The sequence below is a fragment of the Augochlora pura genome, chromosome 3 (assembly GCF_028453695.1).
Source record: "Augochlora pura isolate Apur16 chromosome 3, APUR_v2.2.1, whole genome shotgun sequence".
Taxonomy (NCBI): Eukaryota; Metazoa; Arthropoda; class Insecta; order Hymenoptera; family Halictidae; genus Augochlora; species Augochlora pura.
Window position 1 is genome coordinate 7,252,604 of NC_135774.1, and position 17,647 is coordinate 7,270,250.

Here is a 17,647-nt window from a genome sequence, read left to right on the forward strand (position 1 = left end):
GTGGGTTATATGCTTGAATTTGTTGGCTTCTCTGGTATGTGAACGGACATTCATATTTTCGATTCTCCAATTTATACAATTGGTACACATTAATAGATAACTCATTACTATCTTCGAACGTAAATATTTGGGGCAATGTTACAGGAAACTCCTGTGATATTTGTTGTTGTGTTGTTCACATTGTTATAACGCGAATAAGAGTTTAATTTATCGCTGCATTCCGTTTCAGGTTATAACGCTGCCACTATTGCACACGCGAAACAGCTCTCTCAAAGGATTTAACATTAATAGCTGCTCGTTTATTTTGCACAGCTTTTAGAATTGGATAGTAGATTGAAACATCTACTAAGTAACATTTTTTAACATTATTGTTTAAATTTAAAGTCTTTGAAAGCATCTATCAACTTGCATTTTCTTGAAATTCAACTGACAATTACACAGTTCTTTTTACATATTTTAACTTACAAATCATTCATCTAAGTTTGTATCTTTTAATAATATTTGTCTTGAATAGGATGTTAACTTTTAAACGGTTGTGGAAATTCGGAAGTTTAGCTATATTTTCTATCACAACAATTTTTGCGTCTGATAAAAAATGTGTTTGCTCAATGAATTGAATATTAATCACCATTAATGTAACAACGCCATTTGTGATAGCTAATTGAATAATTGTCCAGTGCAATGAAAACTTTTGTTCACATTAGTGATGATACACAACGAATTTTGTAGACATTTGAATCGTGCAATTTTAGTAATTATTTGTTGTTTTAAAGAGGATGTTATATTTATTTCATCTCTGAATACTTCATTTTCTTTAATACAGGGTGTCCCGGAAATCGTAGCACAACCGGGCAGGGGATGGTTCTACATTAAAAAAGGAGAAAATATTTTAGTATAACATTTTTTCATGTGACACCCTGTATATTTATCACTATCACCAACTCATTTTTGTTGTCCGCTTTGCGGCTTAAGTTCTGATAACTGAAGTTTCAAATTTCCTTCTAGCACGCTGAAAAGAGAACTATAAGCTACGTTCATGTTTAGAATAATATAAAACACTACTTAACCGTTCCTGAAGTCTCATTTCCCCGGAGAGGAAAGAGCAAGCGATCAAAGCGTGAGCAGGACAGGGTCGACACACAATTTTGGGTACCCCAAAGTACAGAGTCGGTTGTTTAACTTGCATACCTCAAATAGCTTTTAAATGACGCATCTAATTAGAAATTTTCAAATAACAAAGTTGTAGAGTTGTTAACCTCTTCACGGATGAATTTTTATATTCGAGAACAATCTATTTAGTTGTTCCATTTTTTATTTATCATCCATCTCATTTCATTCGATGAGGTTATGTTAGTATTGCTGAGGGATTCTGTAACCAATAGTTTTTCAACTGATTCTCACTTTCTTTACACTTAGAATAATCATAATTTTAAGAAAAGTTTCCGAAACAGGGATTTGTATTAATTTAACGCCTTTCGTATTTCACAGAATTTTATTTAGGTAAAAAGAGCTATAGTTAATAACTGCTTTTAATTGAAATATTTAAAAAAAATGTTCATTGACTTAACCCTAAATTTAATCCGCTAAAAATGACAGTTTATAACTCTTAATATTGTTTAGTTTCATATTATTTATTAATTTAATGAAATCTTGTAATAAACGGAGACTGCAGCTTTCTAACCCTTCACCTTTTTGCTGGAGGAGAGAATGGTATTACATAAAAATTACTTCTTCACCTTTTAGGACAACGAAACTATACGTTACTTATTCAATATACGTATTTGAAAATTATTTGTTTCGAGTTCACAAATTTATTTGACACCACGTACAAAGAATTTTGGACCACATCTTTCAAAGAAAATAAAACACGTTTAAATTCGTCGATTAATCATTAGTATCGATGGTTATACCACCTTTTGTGCTGCTAATGAATCCTCTTAAAGTGAACAATGTAGGCTCTCAGCCGAGGAAGTCATCATTGTACTTTCGATCCTCCTCCACTGTTTTGATGTGTATATCAAACTGATTAATAAGTGATATTTGAAGCACTAGAATGTGTTGCAATCGAATGGTAGCACGTGGGCCCAATGAATAAACTGCCCGACAGAAAGCCCTATTTACACCATATTTCATCGCTTCAACGAATGAATTGTTATTCCAGCATTCTGATGAACAATCTGATTCGATTGCAACGCGTTATGATATACGGTAGCCTTAACACATTAACTGCCGTACCATGCTATAGAAGACGCATCAAATCATGGCAATTTGTTTAATAATATAAGAGTAACGAAGTCGTTTTATTATATCAGTCAGTTTTTTAGTCTTTTCACATCTCATAGATCCTAGAAGAGTTTGACTTATTCAACAAATTTTAAAGAGAATTCATTTTCAAGTGCGATAATAAAATATTACTAGTAATAGTCTTAAATGCTAAGTCTTTTATATATGTAAGCTTTAAACCGAATGGAGCTGTAACGACGTTTTTATAGACATTCACTTTCGTTGACATTTATGAGTTATGTCGGGGAAAAATAACCCCCCAGAAAAGGAGAAAAAACCAGGTAAAGCAATAAATGATCCTGAGCTGAAAAATATCAATAACAAGATCAAAACGCTCACATATCCAGTTTCTATATCCATTATATATAATATTCAGTAGTTAGTGTAATTCTGTTTGTAATCAGTTAGCGATAGTTAATTCACTTCATACTCTATTATCCCAGTTCTTATCCTTCAAGAAACAAATAGTAAGTAACTCATGAGAACGTGAATTTATCCGTGTCTAGTATCAAGGATTCTGGATGAAATGGATACTATAAATCACGTTTCAAGAATCTACAATTTTGTTCTAATATCAGGCATAACAGAGACATAATGTTATGCTCAAGATAAAGTGAACATTCTGTATTGAATTTTATCCAATCCCTAATCGCAATATTAGTATCATAATTTCACAGAACCATGCAAAGGTTAGTTATGTACGTTCCATAAGAATCTTACTTGAAGACGTTCGGCGTAGAAAATAAGACTGGCGAAGACAACGATGCCCAAAACGAGAAAAAAGACCAGCAAGGCTAATTCCTTGGCAGACGCCTTGAAGGTGTGAATCAAGATCCTAAGCTCCGGAGAATGCCTCGTCAGCTTAAAGAGCCGCAGGACTCTGGCTATCGACAGGACCTCCAGATACAAGCTAGACTCCGTTAGGAACTCCGTGTAGAAGCTCAACGTCGCTGCTAAGTCGATCGCGTTCACCGGCGAGACGGCGAATTGTTTCAGGCTCGGGCTGACCTGTAATTGAATCCGTCAGAATGAGGATTTTAGTGATTTTACTGGCTGAGTTTTCGCTCTCTCGCCACGGCCGAGTTAAATCGGAATCCGCTCGTCTTACAGAAGACATAATTCGGCATAATATCGTTCATTTGAAACGACAAGGACGCGACTCACACAAACAACAATTTCAAAGACAAGTTTTTAAAACGCTGCAACCATTATTTGTAATAAACTTGACTCGGTGAGACGACAAACAATGAAGACAGGACTTAGGAATGTTTTTATATTCTTCATAATTTATTAAAATTATTAAAACTGGAGTATATGTTCACATATTATAAAAATTAAAAATTACTTCGAGTAACTGGACACCAACTTCTATGCCTTATAATTGACGACAAAACTTTTGTTTCGCATAAAGATTCGCAATTTCGTTATCACTTTTTAATTAATGCGAATATTATATGATGTCGCAGTTATAGTAATAATCACAGATCATGACTGTTACAACGAAAACGAGAAACATTAAAGTATAACCATTAAAATTTGCTTAAACGATTTTGTTTACCAGTAATTATTATAAATGATGCAAATAATTTTCGGTTAAAAATAACCCAAACGATATTTCAAAGTTTATTTTTCTTTCTATCGAGTGAAAACCGAGTCGATGATACATAGCAGTTTAAGAACTCTCTAATAGCCCGACGAAATGGTTTGTGATGATGACATATAGTATAAATTCTTTGGCTTGCTCCCATGGTTGAATGTTAGTATAACGCATTCCTTCCTTGGAAACAACATGGTCCGCTAACAGTATTCGCGAACAGATCACGCGCCATCTACAACGCGAGGTATTAGCCAAAATATCACGTCCAGAGAACAAGGAGAATTATTGGAAGCGACAAGTGGAAAAGAAAGGAGAAAAAGTCCTGTACGCGCGAATTTCGTCATTTAATTCGCTATTTAATTCGCTAGTATTAGCAATGCAATGTAAACATTTTCAGAGTACAATCGACTCTGGCCTTTATCGATCGCGCACGATTTCAAATTTCAATTCTCTGTGGAAGTATTAATTTTTATTTATTTATTTATTTTCATTAATTAAAATTTTGAGGATAGTTCCTGCAAGTTTTATTATAATCGGAGGAAACTTGGTGGAGATACAGTCGCGTAATTATTTAACAGCTAGAGTTTTAAGAACAAGCGAATATAACTGCTGTTTTTGAGAATTAGGTTAAGACAACGGGAACAAGTGTTTAATTTAAAAACGACTAAAGTAGTGTGAGGAATGTCAGTACATTAGTGAAAATAGAAATCGTATTGAAGAGTTTTATTCGAACATGGACATTCGTATCTAATATATGCATACTTCTGGTTATTCGTAATGGTTATTTATAGCCACAAACTGTGCTCGTCAATTATAATGGTTATCCATTAATATTCTCGTCATCTATAATGGTTACTTTTAGCCGAAATTTATTTCCGTCATTTATAATGGTTATTGGTAACGACAACACATAAAAGATATTTTCTTCTAATCATTGCATTTTATAAATTTTCCTTTCAAATTTAACAATCAATACCATTTATGCGAATAAAAGTCAATATTCTATCAACGATTCTTTTCCCATCAATTAACATAACTATTATTTTTGACATCTGGAAATTTAAATCCATAAGAGAATATTTCATAATAATAATCTACAATGTTTGCCTTTTACATTAATCTCGATGTAAAAGACATTTCTCAATTAATAATTAGTTGGTAACACGTTTTTATTGTTTCAAGAAATGTTAAAAGCGGATTGTTAATTTGCGAAATTTACATGAATGTCTTTCAGGTATTACAATGTAATTCAGATGTTATTTACTATTATGTAATATGAAGTTTAAGGTGGCATCGACGGTCATGGTTATTGAACTATTATGTCCTTGGTTTTTACACTATATTATATAATAAAATGTGTTTTACTATTGTTCACGTTATTGTCTAAAGTAGACTTAAATTGGAATTGGATTCGAGTTTCTAAGTACATGGTACATTATAGTAAGATATGCTTGACTGTAATTATGCCGTTACAGGTGAGACATGTCAGTGGTGATACACTCTTTATTTATTCATAAACTGTAACTAAACAACGCGCATACGTGTAAAAGGAATGGAAACATCAAGTTTCAGAAAATTTTATTACTTGTCCACTCTATTCACATGGTAAAACGAGATTAATTAAATAGAGCAGTTTTAGAATCGTCCACATAGCACTTATTCCACGAGTGAAACAAGTTTGTTACTTCAATATTACAATTTGTACAATAATGCACTATAATATTTGCACACTATTTGAAACGTAACGACTTTTTAAAACTTGGACTAAATAACTTGAATTGTTTGAAAACGTTAGACGAACTAGTTGACTGTACAATGACTAAAATACTTCTTTTTAATTTTGTTATTACTTAGTATGATTAAAAAGCAAAAGCCTCTCGTTCTTTTAACTATTTTATCTGGGCCTATAATGCAGATATAACTGATATCCATGCTGAAAATTTTATCGAAATAGGTGAACGCAGAATCAAGCTACAGGCATTGAAAAATGTGGAACTTTGCAGTTTGCTGACAAAACTGCCATTTTTGCGATCTTTAATTGTTTACAATTTATATCAAGGACATCCTATTTCCATGAAATTTTGATGAACGCATCTTATAAATTTTCGTTATAGGCTTGTATTAAAAAATTTGGAAACTACAGATTCTTTATTGTTTTGTCATTCCATATAATTGTAAAATCAAAAGGAAAAGTATTTTGGTCGTTGTATAGTAAACGAATTCCTCAGACATCTTCAAAAAGTACTGTTCGAAACTTAGGCTATAGCAAATAGTAAATGTTATGTAACTGATAATAAGTATGTTCTATTATATGGTAGTACGTTGCTCTTAAGTATGTTGCTATAAGCTGTTAGGTATAAATATTCATCCGTTCTTTTAAGTAACAATCAAATTTTATTCTCTAGTCACCAATATTTAAACATTCAAGTAAATGTAAGCACAACAATAAATATAAAATTCCGTTTTCTTGTAAAGTAATTCTAAGGAAAATGGTACGGCAATGAATTAATCCACCAATTGCTACGACATTTATCCTATTGAGCAAACCCTCAATGATTGCACTGTGGCAAACGTCAGAAATTGTATCGGTCACTCTCATTGCTGGAATATAATACCATAATGTCAGGCGAATCAGATTTTGGGCGCGCAGCAACTTAGCGGACTATCTAATTCGTTTTGACCCAAGTTGTTAACTCAAATGAATTGGTTCGCCAGCTGCCCGGGCAATTTCTCGGCTGGCCATGTGATTTAAACGTGGGGTACCGCAAGTGAGAAATTACTATTACTAATATAATTTAAAGTGGAGTACTGTATATGAAATAACCATCGTTGCTTTATATTATTACTCGGTATACCAGTAAGGAACTTCCTATTTTCTGTATAAAATGGTTATGCAGGTTAAGTTCGGCATTTGGATGGTCACAGTTTGAATACGTGTAAAAATTATCAAAATGTTAATAAAATCTATCCACACAATAAATACTTAGCAAATTTCTTAATAAATTTTTTTTATTCAGGCCATTTGAAGCTTCCGGTAAAGACTGAGAAATTATGAAGAGTGTCATTTGTCCATAATTTTTTTTTTCTAAACATGTTGTATTAAAAAATATTTCCGAAGTTGTTTGGTATAATAGGAAACATAGACAGCAGAAATCAAATTTTGCTATTTTCTTTTTTTTATCAATTTTTATTTTTCCTTTCTTTATATAAAAATATAAAGGAAATATCATTCGAAAGTCTATTAAATACAGAATAAAATATTATTAACGTGCAAGAATTTAGAAATTAATGTTAATCGAGGTATAATTTAGCTGATTTCTAATACAAGAAATGTGCAAAATTGTTACATTCTAATGAAAGAAGAAAGCAGTAAAATGTTAGTTGTCGCCGTATATAATCCTTTTATTTCCATTTGCATTACCACTTGAATTTTTTAAATCACGTGTCATCGAGACCTTTCACAATCACAACTTAAATGGTTTACCCTGTTTAATAAATGAAACTGCAATATTTTGTTTCAGTATCTACTTTACTAAAGCAGTCATGTAATAAGTTTTTCAAGAATATTTCACAATATAAAAATTATTAAGAATATCGGTGCCACCTTTATACATACATACCTCACAATACTAAACTGTGCATTTCATTGCACTTTCTCATCTAGTATTGCGGAGGCAGTTACTGTGGATTTATATATAACTTTATATTTATCGAATAAAACATAATACATTTTTCATTGTTTTATTTCATTTATTTTTTAATAAAAAAAAATGTAACGTGCCTGATTCGATAAATATAAAGTGAATCTTGTCTAGAAACAAACTAAAGATACAGCAATTGGTCATCCCACAGTAACAAGCCCCACTATCGTACATCTACTATCTATCTACACCACGTTACCTCATCGCTATTATATAACCAATAACTGAACCTACATTATCGTATTACTGTCAACGTGAACATTGAGTAAGAACGTGTTGGATACTGCGGCCTTGTACAGGTAATGGTCCGGTACTTAAGATTTGACGTATACATGAGTCGCACTTCAACCTCAGGTGAACCGCAGACAAGGTACAGGGTTAGACCGATCAGCATATGGGGTTTCATGTAACACGATCGAAAATACCGACGTCGCTAAATATTAGTGGTCTACTATAGCGCCCTCTGCCTAACTAGAATTGTGCGATAGTGAACTATATTACAGTAGATCTGCACTTATCAGAACTTCATTTAAGGTAATACCACTTAGTGTGAAACATAGCTTAATTGTGGCCCCCGCATGAAACAAAAGAACAAATGATACAAGCACAGATAGAAATATGAAACTTATCAGCCAGGTTTAGTGTTTCCTTACTCTTCTCTAAATCTGTCAAGGTTCTGTTTATTGCTTAGTCTTGGACTTACAATTTTGTTGTTGGTCATTCTAATTTTATAATTGAAATGGGAGGATACAAAGATCTATAACAATTTTTGTAAAACTATGACAATCTTTTAAAATATACAATTACCATGTTAGGTCTGACATTGATGTAAAAATAATTTTGACCTTGGCTTTGTAATCAACGACTTCAAAAATCCGTGGTTACTAGCTTCTCCCCAATTAACTCTTTGCACTCGAGGCACCACTAAAGTTGAACTATCGCGTACCAAGATAATTTTTATAACAACAGAGTTTAGATTTAAAAAATTGTTAAATAGTGAAACTGATGATATGTGTCACAAGAATCATGTTCGTATGCATAAAAGTGCATTTTATTACATATGATGTAAAATACTATAGGCTAGCAAAATTATTTCAAACTTGGCTTCGAATGTAAAGGGTTAAATCTTCTACAGCTGCGTATCTATCGTGGGTTTGCTAGAAGATGGTACAGCGTGTTTACATTCTCACCTCTACTGCAGTCCGCTGTCCCTCCCATGATCGTAGATAGTAATCAGGTATTGACCAAATATCTGCCGTTGATATTCAACGCCATTTTCGGCCAATAGTCGATGACTATCTGCGATTATCGGAGGGACGGCAAACTGCAGTAGAAGGGGGAATGTAAACACGCTGTGCCTTCTTTTGGCAAACGCAAAGTACATTATGCGCAAAATATAAAAATCTGCCTGCGAGCAGCGCGTGATCAGGCCAGGACCAAATTACAATTTTCGGGCGTTCCTTGATGAATTTATTTTGCGTAGAAGGACCTTCGATGCGGACCTCTAACGTTCGTTCCTGAACATCGTCGTCTAACAGCCAAAAAATGCAACCGCAATACCTATCACGTGAACGTGCTATTTGAATATTTTACCAATTCTCGTTGAGCGTATCAGTTTGTCTCTGCTGCTATCGGTTACCAACGATTAGTGTATTATAGTTACTACAAGGAGGTCGACAAGGATGATAATTCCGATGTCAACATGTGCATTTAACACATTGCGCACGGTGCATTTTTACGCTCTCGAAAAGTTGACATTCATTTTTTTTTTGCTAACCATTTGTTAAGGGGATAGGCAAGACTTCGTTATCCTGGTAACATAACAAGAAGGTCTATATTTAGTTCCTTAAATCGTCGATTGAGTCGAAAAAATCTGAAAACAAGATATCCCGTTTCCCGGCCACAACGTTCGAATTGCTAAAGACGAGAAATCTCGTCTCCAGTACGCAATGTGTTAAAAGGCCGACAATGATTACCTTCCCTCGATCTTCTACGTCCACTAAGAGATCGCCCAATTCAACCGCGAATCGGTATGTGCCAAAAACAAGATGGTGTGAATCAAATCAATATGGCGCGAACCAAGAACCAAATTATTGCCTTTCTTCATCCTCCCAGCGCAATTTTTACCCTCCCCATACCCACTTCTTTTCCTACCGCACTTTCTTGCATATTCCCTTGCTCTCAAATTTGATCCAAAATTCTAATCAAATTTAGATTACTTCCGCTACGAGTAAGTTGAAGAGCGAGGTCTAAAAAACTAGGCTACACCCATTTCTTTTCCCTTTGCTGTCACTTTTGGTTTAGACTTCCATGAATAGCAGCGCAGAGGTGCTAAGCCCCATGAGCTGGAACCCATCGCTTCTTCTCTACTTCTACTGAAATAATTATCGATTTCTATTGAATGAACCACCTAATTATATGTGCTTTTGTATCTCATCGAATTCATGTAAATGAAGTTTTACTGTAGACTGTTGCACAAGAAGTCAGTTTCCAAGAAGATTGGATTTTATACCGTTGTGGCGTTGTTTATTAAATTACATTGTTCTCGAGTGTGCTTGAGACATTTTAGTTTGTAGAATCTGTGAAGCAACGTTTGCCATGGAGACCACTTGTATCTCTTTTATGCTAAATAGTTTTGCTCGTCATGCCGCTATAAAACGTGATGCGAAAAACTTTTTCAAGCGACTTATTCTTGCAAGTATTTACGCGTTATTTAAAATGGCCGGGTATGGAACATGTTTCAACCACTTTTTTTATGATAACCGTGGAACAATAGTTTTTAAGTAAAGTTGAAATGCAAGAATTTTTATATATATAAAAGACTGTTGAATTCATATTGATGTCGGAATGACAATTTTTTCGAAAATTTTAATTTCTCTTGCTAATTTAAATGAAATTCCGTTATACCATATTTAAACTGAAAATCAAATACCAGTCATTTTTTGAATGAAATTTTGGAAACATATGTTTCTATAGTATTTTTTGTACATTACATATCAATACAATTTTCATCAATATTACATACACAAATCATAAAAATTTCAGCTTGAAAACTTCATTTTAGTCCGAGTTATTTTGATTTTAACAATAATTTACTATATATTGACACATAATGCATGTTAGATGTAAAGAAATTTTATCGGACCTACTATCTATAACTTATACAATGTAAACATAAGCATATAATTGCTCATAATTCCGGTTTGTGAAAATGAGACAGTTTGATTATAAAAATTGTTAGACCGAAGAACAATTGTGAAATAAATTTTAACAAAAAAACTTGTCTGTAGAGGAGAATAACAAACAAGTATTTAATAAAGTAATTATTATAAAAGTATAACTAAATTGCTGACCATACGTATTTTTTATTCTAATAGTAATTTTCATTAGAAAATTAGATGTAGAAAATTACTAACTGTTATATTTTTGAGAGTCGCCGAAATTATTTTGTGGATGAGACCTTTCTACTTTGAACCAAAATTCTTGTGGTGCTCCCCCTTATGCATACAAATGCGTCACGTGTACCCAGAAAATCACGCGGGCTAGGGTCTCCAACACGAACTAGTGAACTTTAAGACTAGAAAGTTTACATTCACTTAGCATAGGATAGATAAAAGATCTTCCAGATGATCCTTGGTGTAAACAAAAAATTGTTAAATGGAGTACAAGGCTCCAGAGTTATCTTTTATCAACTTGAACTACCTTGAGCTACCTCGAAGTGCCTTAAGATAGCTTGAGCTAACTTGATCTACTTTGAGTTACCGTGAGCTAACTTTAGTTACTTTCAGTTAACTTGAGCTACATTGAAACATGCTAGACACACGTAAGCAACCTTCAACTGGCTTCAGCTACATTTGGCTACATTTAGTTTCTCTCAGATATTCTTGGGTACCCTTAACTACCATTAGTTATCTTTTTAACATTTTACTTACCTTTAGTTGTATCTACCTACATTGAACTATGCTGAGCTACCTTCAGCTATATCTTGAACTAACTTCAGCTATTTTTACCTACTTTTAGGTACCTTCAGTTATGTTAAGGCGCGATTTGCGATCGTACCGTTCCGTCCTTGCATTTGGGTTTAGGCTACGGTCACTTTGATTATTGCCATGTTTGAGAATTTATTTTTAATGTTCATTTAACGATTTAATTATTTTACGGCACTGGTACGGCCGAGTAGTACCAGATGACATACCTGGGAAGGTTAGCGTGGCCGTACCGTCCTCCTGGCAAGCGACGTGACCTAAACCTGTATAGGGCACAAAGGGGGCTCAGCAGCTTTGTTTCCTACAATTTTCACGAGATACAGCGGACGTCTTTGTCAACGAAGTCACGACTGTTTGGTGTTAGGCTGCCGAACCAATCGCCATCGAACCATTCGTTAAGTGTGTATAATTGGTCGGTCCAGCGCCCCCCTATTTTTGTAACTCCCTTGTGGAGGGGTTTTTCACCTCCACGTTGTTTCACCACCGTTGTTTGTACATAGTTGCCCTTTTATTAAATATAAGTGTTATTTGGTGATCAACAATCTCACATTTTATCCTACAATCTTTAAATACCTTCGCTGAATATTGGGTTCAGTAGAAGACGTACATTCGGTGCGCAAATATTACCTGCGATCGTGTACGTACCCTTAACAAGTTACCTTTAGCAACCTTAACTTCCTTTTAGTTATGTTCAGTTACGTTTAATTACGTTTAGTTACCTTTAGTTATATTTAGTTATATTTAGTTATCTTTAGCTACTTTTGGCTATTTTATAATTTGCTTATCTTACTTGAATCGGTATTTGATATCGTTCTAATAGATATTGAATGATTATGCTTGCCTTTCGACACTTTACACAACGAACATACAATCATTTTATTCACATTTTCTTTGGCAGAATTTCAAACAGAAGTCACTATTAATTCTGTCGATAGTAGTAGAAAATGTGTCCTGAATTCTATTAAGTAGAATTTTATTTTGTCCTCGTTTATATGGTTGGGTGTTGGCATATCTGTGGTGATTGGTTTTTTAAATATTAAATAGGCTATAAATTGGCAAAATATTTAAATTTGAAGACTATTATAACACATCGGGAGGCAACATGCACATCCTGATGTTTCAAATTAATAAAAAATTCAGAAAATTCACTCCTTGTCACTCCCGAGAGCGATGTGGATACCACGCAGTAGCACGTTGAGAATTCGCGCGCCCACATCTTATTGCCTACTGTTTTTCTTTAATACCTCGTTAACTGTTGTGTCGTATCGTTCGCCTCGTTGACGACTTAGATTTATGACCGGTTAACAAAGAAAGGTTGTAAGGCTAACTCCGGAGAATCCGTTTATTTACACTTTGTACAGAAGTGATCTTAGCTACAAAGGACTTGGCTGCACTTGTAGCTAATCTCGATATAATTGACGTCGCGATATATAATAGTGAAATAATTCTTTGATCTTGCTACCTCGGTGCAAGAACGATTCTAACTTGATTCTAACTTGATTCTAACTTGATTCTAACTTGATTCTAACTTGTTGCTAAAACGATTCTAACTGACTGCACTCGTTGCAAAAACGATTCTAACTTGCTGCACTTGTTGCTAAAACGATTCTGTTATTTTAATGTCGTACCAGCTTTTAGGAAAGCTCGGTTGCAGGAGAAATTTGGTGGAAGTGGAAAAATGTTTAAAAGTAGGGATAGGAAGGAACTCTGTGGTAGGGGATGTTTTAGCAACGTTTGACAGGGATTTCCTCCAGGTCTGAATTTACCGTAAAAATAGCCGTTCGCGGAATGGTTGCGAGCTTGGCTTGGGCCTTCAGGCCTCTGTCCGCGGAGCCCTTTGGAAATCCCCGAGGTTTATGATGCCAGCGTTCGCTATTGAGACCGAGAACAAGAGATTGTAAACCGATTACCATGCGTCGCGCGAAATATTAAAATTACTTGATGGTTCGGTTCCTCAAAAATAGTCTTTTACCATTACTAGCATCATAAACTGTAAATTGGTCTTCCTTGTTTGAATGTCGTTCTTGGGGCCCTATGCCCAGGACGGAACATTAACAAAGCCGCGGATTACATTTCAGCAAAGGAAAAGATTACTTGAAATGGCCTCTGGAACCCCTCATTTCCCGGAGTGTGTATAATTTTGATGTATCCTGTATATTATGGAACTGATTTTTCTGATTCGTGCGACAGTTAACGTCTCTTAACAAGTTTTTAAATGTAAGTAAATTTGGTAAAAATTATTTTGAAACGTAACATAATTATTTTTAGTAGCACCTTCGCCACTCGACCGCAAAGGGTTAAGTCGCGTATTTTGTTAGAGAACTCGTTAAAATAAGCTATCTGATTTGTGAAAAAATATACTTTCCTATCGATTGTGTAATGTAATCTTTACTGGCACGTGTTTACATTTTGTGGATCTGTAACAAGAAAGGACGAGCACGCGGGGATTATGCGATATTTGCCACTAAACACGTGCACGTACACAACCGCACAAATGTCCCAACGCAAAGACATTTAAATCACTATACATATGAATCCAGTATACTCAAGTAAATAAAGAGATCACCGCGATTTCGACCGAGACGAATGTTCTGATATATTTTAAACTTAAGCATAGAATCTATAATTTTAATCCTCGAGAAAATTAGGTGAAATAGAATTACAAACACAAACACAAACATATAACTCAAATTCAAAACCGAAGAATAACAGTTACAGAACCTGTATAATAGCAGATATAAGTCAGAATCCCTATAATGTTTTTGAGAAAATTTCGGTTCTTCATAACTATTTTAAAAACTGAAACCGATATCATAAGTGTTTTCAACCCCTAACTATTTTTAGATACTTAATTTACCGGAACCTTGCTGCTTTATGTTAAGAATGATATATTTCCATATAAAATTGTTTAGATAACAGTGTTATATCAAAATTAATATTATCTCATAGCTACTGAAAATATTATTTCATAGAATATTATCAAACCATTAAAAAGTCTATATAGAAGTATTATACTTTTGACAAATGAAGCAATTATCCGAAAAATGAAGTCTTTAACATTAACCTAATTCAGTTTAATTTCAAACTAATTTCATTGTTCTAATATTAAAAGTAACAAATAATACATGAAATAATATAAATTTAAATTTTCATAAAAAAATGAAGAGCAAAATATAGAGGAATATTGACGAGGGAATTTTGCTCGTGGATCAAAGACTCAAAATTATTTGCAGACATAAGGGATATGAAGAGTAAAGGTTATTTAATATAAAAATTATGTTTTACAATAATTAATTAGAGCCAATCTCGGCGGCACTGCAATGCCGAGCTGACTCATGACAGAGGTGGAGCAAGCCCCAACGACTCCGTCGGTTCTCAAAAATCAGGCTAATATTCTGACTACCCGATGGGTAGTGTATCAGATATTAAGCTGATAAGAACAGATACTACACATTTGATCTTAGCCATAAGGCCGAGAAGCGATAACTATTGCTTCAATTTCATTCCTTATCACATCTCAAGCGTCTAATTTTTGCAGCGAGAATGGTTTACGTCGCGTAGCCATCTAGCTCTCCGTCGTAGTAGTTTCGAGCGTACCGGTTTAACTCGAATAAACATTACAGGTTACAGTCTGGAGTCGTAGAATAGAGGTCCCAAACAGAAATATCAATAGAACAGACGCTGCTTTAATTTTCTCTTTTGTTATGTACTGTGGCCCATAAAAGTGCCCGCACGTCTCGCAACATGTTTAAATGATTTTCAAATGACAGTGGGTCTAGACTACTAGTCCTAGTCAGTGAATGAAATGCTTTTCTTTAATTCTGCTATTACTTGAAAGATCTAAAGAACCACAATTTGTTTCGCAGATTTTAACTACAAGACACAGTGAAAGAATTTTTTAAGCATGCCCTTTTTCGAGTTTAGTATAGATCGATATTGATGATGATAATGTTGGAACGTCCGACGAAACACGTACCGAAGCTCAATTATATTTTACAATCGGATTTATTTTAATACGTCTCTTGTTACAACGTCGGTTCCTAAGACTAACTCGGAAATGCGAGTGTACGTTCCGAAAAGATTTTCTAGAATGTCTGTGCCGGTGTTACTGATAGTTATTGACAGGTTAACGTGGGATAATGTCAAAAAACTAATTAAATTAAATTACTTTCTAAAGCAAAAAGTACCTAAACAGTTGATGAAAATCTGGATTTCAAATATGACGAATCTCTTAAGGGAAGAAATAAAAAGTTATCCAGGAAACGTAAAACGAGCGTAGAACACTTTATAAATAATTTGTTAGAAATAATTGTAGACATTAGATATCGTTCGACACACAATTCTCCAAAAGTTGTACGTACATACACTACTTTAAATATCTATATTATACTCTTTAGAGAATCTACGAATTAACTGGATACAGGAATCGATATAAATTATTTAAAATTTCCCACACGCGCAAATAAATCGTAAAATATTAAGTAGTGCCAATGTAAAGGAAGCTATTGTTCGCTTCGATGCAAACTTGAATAACCAAACGCATACTTCTTTCCATGCTCACGCGTAGCGAAATACAGTAAATTTTCTGCAATTGGATCCTCAGCTTGTAAATAAAATTGGACAATTTGCGAAGAGGAGATACGATTATTTGAGCCTCACGTTCTCTTCATGTAGTCGCTGATTTTCAACAAATATGAAATCTATCCTCAAGTTTTCCATTCTTGTTTGCAAACTGAGCAAAAATTGGAGAGACTTATTTTCCGTGTTCACTATATTTTTCGAGAAAATAAACTAAAACATTAATTGCATGTCGCATATTTAATCAATACGTGTTCATTTTCAAATTGCCAAGTCTTTTATATTTGTGTCATGGCATTCGAGGTGCAAACAATCTTGCTTCTTTAAATGAATTCGCTACTGTTGCCTCTGCCACTTATTGCAAGAGGTTGTATTGCTTTCGATTTCTGACCTACTACAATCGCGATCTGTAACAGTGTGTATTGTACGTAGACTTTCGTGGCCGACTGTGTATGCGAACGTAGCTGCTTTTGTAGAAAGTAATTTCGATACGCACCAAGCAGCGAATGATAATTTCCAAAGTGAACCACGCGTTACACGTGTGTTCGAGGTAAAAGAGCACAGGGTATGAATCGACGTCGTCCTTGTTCCAAGTCGATTCCGATTGTAACAATTCCGCATGCCGTTGATTGTTTCTCGAGCGTTTCGTTGTCGTGTGACTCTTCAGGCAGAAACAGAGAACCGAGAGGCAGATGAAAAGTATTGAAGCACAGGCTATACACTTCGCCGTGAGGGATGAGTATGGCTCATCAAAAAGAGCCCAGATCCTTGGCCGCAGTTTTTGCCATCTCGATAAGGTCCCTCTGTTGTAGTCCTCATCGTAGCCGAAAAGCCGGGCGATTTCCTCATCGCTTAGCTTCTCGCCTTCTACATCAAGCTTGTCGAGTATTGCTAGCGTTGCCTTGGTATCCCTGTGGATGCTGTAAGTACTCCAGCAGCACGGTTCCACCTGGAACGGATAGTAAATCTTCGTTGAAATCTTATTTGCAGTATACCCATGTTCTTATACTCCTCTCCAAACATATTAGGACACTCACACGAAATTAAATAAATTTGAGGAACCAATAGAAAATTGATACAATTTTCTTAATTGATTTCAAAGTTAATTGTATGAAATTGTATATGTAAATTCATGGCATTTTTTATTTACATTTGGACTAACTTCGACATCCGTTTCATTAGTTTATTTATTATCTTTGATCCTATTTGTGTATACTATGTTCGACATGTTTTGAAAACATACCGTACGAAATGAACTCAGCATACGTTTCCAGTCAATAAAACGCAATAAATGGGTAAGTCAATTGCGTAAATGACACACTCCTAACTTAATGTGTACTTACGACGATACGATGCCATAATACTTAATACGAAACATAAATCACTATGTAAATTGAATTAAAAATTACAATTTATACTAAATCAACAGGTGTCCTAATATTTTTAGAGCAGGTGCAATTATTAAAATTAAGTATTATTTGCTGTAAGCTTATACATTAAAA

General features: G+C 34.4%; 1 protein-coding gene and 1 non-coding gene across 2 annotated transcripts in view; both read right to left on the minus strand.

The window, feature by feature from the left end:
- Positions 1–17,647, minus strand: part of LOC144478931 (potassium voltage-gated channel protein Shaw) — a 63,396-nt gene that overhangs the window by 23,511 nt on the left and 22,238 nt on the right. The window contains exons 2-3 of the mRNA XM_078197316.1: positions 16,642–17,094; positions 3,004–3,291 (exon numbers count right to left, since the gene is read on the minus strand). Of these exons, the coding sequence (XP_078053442.1) occupies positions 3,004–3,291; positions 16,642–17,094 (741 nt within the window). The remainder of the gene's footprint in view (positions 1–3,003; positions 3,292–16,641; positions 17,095–17,647) is intronic.
- On the minus strand, positions 14,858–15,051 carry LOC144468225 (U2 spliceosomal RNA). The gene has a single exon (XR_013493782.1). It is a non-coding gene; the product is annotated as a U2 spliceosomal RNA (small nuclear RNA).